Source organism: Malus domestica, chromosome 17 (genome assembly GCF_042453785.1).
Source record: "Malus domestica chromosome 17, GDT2T_hap1".
Classification (NCBI taxonomy): domain Eukaryota; kingdom Viridiplantae; phylum Streptophyta; class Magnoliopsida; order Rosales; family Rosaceae; genus Malus; species Malus domestica.
In genome coordinates, this window is record NC_091677.1 from 17,545,305 (window position 1) to 17,549,108 (window position 3,804).

Here is a 3,804-nt window from a genome sequence, read left to right on the forward strand (position 1 = left end):
TGTGATTGGTCAGGTCAGATTAAGCTGTGAGTACAGTAGTATCACTAGATTATAAACAAGGCACCATACTGAGAGGAGAATATTTGTTAGTGGTTCAAAAAATTTGTAAAATAATACTAACCAGAAATCTTAACATAGACAAGACAACTGAATTTCCAAATGTTGGATAAACAATCACAGGCCATAGCCAATGGATGCAAATATCATGGTGAAAATTTGGAAATTGGGGGCTTCAGCTAGCTTTAACCTTGTGGGGTTGTAGTTGTGTATCATGAACTTGTTTGACACACCATATTAGGTACCGGATTGGAGTATTTTATTACAAATCAATTGTTTGGAGCACTTATGTATTAATAGTCTCGGGATTAATGAATTCCGTCCAAGTTGATTAATACGCTCTACACTCGCTAGTAAGTATGTTAAAAAAATTCGATATAATTTTAGTAGGGCTCAAAACTAAAAAACACATCTCGCATCCTACTTACATTTGCTCCGTTGTCTCGCATTTGCTGCTGGAGATTAAGACCTAAATTGCAACTGGTTGCATCATCTTCCTCATGTGTGTTTTCTCGTTTCACACTTATCATCTTCCACTTCCTGCAATTTTTCAAGTTTTTATTTTCTCTCTCTCTTTCTCTCCCTATATTGTATCTTTCAATTTGTGATTTTTTCTATTTGATGGATTTCTGATTCTCGATAATTTTAGAGAATTTTTCTCTTCTTTTTAATTTCTAAATTTTCTTTCCATTTAATTGGGTAATTTTGCAGCTTATGATATACAAACATCCTTAGCTTTTAGACTTTTTCTTAAACTACTTTCTACAATTTTGATGCCACATTTTTTAAATTGTACTCTTTCTAAAATTCAAAATTACATGAACTGCCATTAATCCACCAATTTATTACAAAAATAATATCCAAGGCTTCTAAATCTAGCTTCTTCTTTCTCTTTTTTTTTTTTTAATAAACGATATTATCTACACTAAGGAGGAGGAGGTGAGCTTAACCTCAAAATGAGCTAACAATAATATGGTTCAAACTCACATTTGGCAAGAATTAGACTTAAGACCTATCACTTACATGTAAAGAGGAATAGCACTAGACTATAGTACTAAGTGACAAATCTAGCCTTCTTCAAACCAAAGTTATTATTATTAATCCAAAACAAAGAGAGATAATTATTAAGTTATCAACCAATAATACACACCCAAAAACTAAAAGTGAACGTACCAAAAACTAAAATCAAATGTACCAAACATTAAAACTAAATGTATCCATCAACCAGATGCACAAAATTAAACGTACCAAAAATCAATCCATTACAAAGAGAGATAATTATTAAGTTATCAATCAATGATATGTACAAAATTAAAATGAAATGTACCAAAAAACTAAAATCAAACATACCAAACACTAAAACTAAGCGTACCAATTAACGAGATGTACAAAACTAAACGCACCGATCGATAATATGAACCAAATCTTATGAGAACCAATAATAAACATACGAGTATGTTTACAAAATAATTCTCTCAATAAAGTGTATACATAATCATTTAAAAAATATACACATCCACCATTTTTGTTATCTTGAAGATAAAATATAACAAAGAGATAGTTGGATAAATATTTTGAATGAAAAACCAAGATTATCTCCTAAAGAAATTCTCCACAATTTCTATATTACTAATAGGCACAGACGTTTAATAAACAAACTTTAAATTTTAGGTGTTTAAAACTAATTTAGACTTGGTATTCTTCTTACTTGTAAGGGAGAGGTCTTAGGTTCGATTCTTGTCAAATATGAATTTGAACCATATTATTACTAGCCCATTATAAGGCTAAGCCTACTCCCTCCCTTTAATGTAGATAACATTATTTGTGTTGTAGGCCTAATTAACTGAGCAATCTAAGGAATAGAGAGAGAGGGGACCGGCGGCAACAAGAGAAAAAGAGGGAGATTTAATTCTGAGGTGTGTTGTATCACCCCCTTATGCCTTTATTTATAGTAGTAGGAAAGGTAGAATCCTTACCCTTTTAGGATTACATCTCTCAATATGTAATCAACTCCTAATAGGTAACTACAAGATACTTCTAGATATACTAGGATTTACACAATCACATTCCTAATCTAATAGGACTGCAACACTCCCCCTCAAGTGTGTAAATACTCAAACAAAACGTCGTATCAGATCTTCAGCATATGAGATAGAACAATTGACAAAGTCTTCGGCATAAGGGGTGAACGCGAGTCTCAAACACAAGTAACGTAAGTATGCATTGGTAGTAAAACTCACAAAACCTTGCTATGGTAAAACCCAAGGCATGGAGAAAACCCATAGACTAAGGAGAAAAGTGAGAAGTATGCATAATGTCTAAAACAAGCGTCAAACAGGACGAAAGTAGTGAACTCAACGGAGTATAATCATCCCAGGATGGGTGCCTCGTTAAACCCTCGTTAGGTAGCAAAAACCCAGTGGAAAAAAATGCTCATAATCGTAGGAAAAAGATTACATTAAGATCAAGTGAGTATGCTTTAGGATACTCCCCCTAGGTTAGACATAACTTACGAATAAGACTACAAGCGATTCAACTTAAATAATTTACGCATACCGATTCCTTGGACGAGCTTCTGAAAAGTAGACTTGGGCAGTGACTTCGTGAAGAGGTCAGCAACGTTGTCCTATGAACGGATTAGCTTGACTTCAATGTTTTAATGTTGTTATTGCTGGTGAGAGTAAAAGAACTTTGTCGCTATGTTCTTAGTGTTATCTCCCTTGATGTATCATTTCTTTAACTGCTCGATACACGCTGCATTGTCTTTAAAGATCGTCGTAGGAAGGTCAACGACGGAAGAAAGACCACTAGTACTTCTAATATGTTCCATAACTGCTCTCAGCCAAAAGTACTCTCGCAAGGCTTTATTCAAGGCGAGAATCTCAACATGGTTCGAAGAAGTCGCAACTAACGTTTGCTTAGTAGACCTCCAAGATATAGCGATGTCTCTAATGGTCAAGACATAACCCGTTTGAGAACATGCCCTATGAGAGTCAAACAGATAACCAGTATATGCGTAACCAATGAGGCAAGAATCAACCCGAAGACCGAGGGGGGCGACGGCTCCTCTCGAGGATTCGTGGGTGTAGAACAAGCCCAAATCCATCATACCTTCAAGGTAGCAGAAAATCTCTTTAACACCATTCCAGTGTCTGTGTATAGACACGTTGTCATCTCTAGACATCATATTAACAGTGAAGGAGATGTCGGGTCTAGTGCATTGAGCCAAGTACAATAAAGCACCAATTGCACTTAGGTATGGAACTTCAGGCTTCAAAATCTCTTTCTTATCCTCGTTCGGACGGAATGGATCTCGTTTAGCATCTAGAGTCCGAACGACCATAGGAGTACTTGCAAGCTTCGCTTTATCCTTATTAAAACATCGCAACACCTTCTAGGTGTAGTTCGATTGATGTACTAAGATTCCATCCGAACAATGCTTGATCTTCAGGCCAAGATAATATCAAGTTTTCCTAAGATCTTTCATCTCAAATTTCAATTTCAAGTGCGTGGCAATTTCCTCAAACTCTGTGGGAGTTCCAATAAGGTTCATGCCGTTAACATAAACTGCAACGATCGCAAATCCGATATGTGACTTCTTAATGAACACGCATGGGCATAGTTTGTTGTTCACATAACCTTGACTTGTCAAATATTACTCTGATGGTTATACCACATCCGCCTAGATTGTTTCAATCCGTAAAGTGACCTCTTCAATCTAATCGAGAGAGTGCTCCATGGTCTAGA

At 35.7% G+C, this 3,804-nt stretch overlaps 1 protein-coding gene across 1 annotated transcript; it reads right to left on the minus strand.

Annotated features, from left to right (window-relative positions):
- Window positions 1–2,785: 2,785 nt before the first annotated feature.
- Window positions 2,786–3,400, minus strand: LOC139193401 (secreted RxLR effector protein 161-like). The gene has a single exon (XM_070816398.1). It carries the CDS (start codon window positions 3,398–3,400, stop codon window positions 2,786–2,788), a length of 615 nt encoding a protein of 204 aa, XP_070672499.1.
- Window positions 3,401–3,804: the final 404 nt, after the last annotated feature.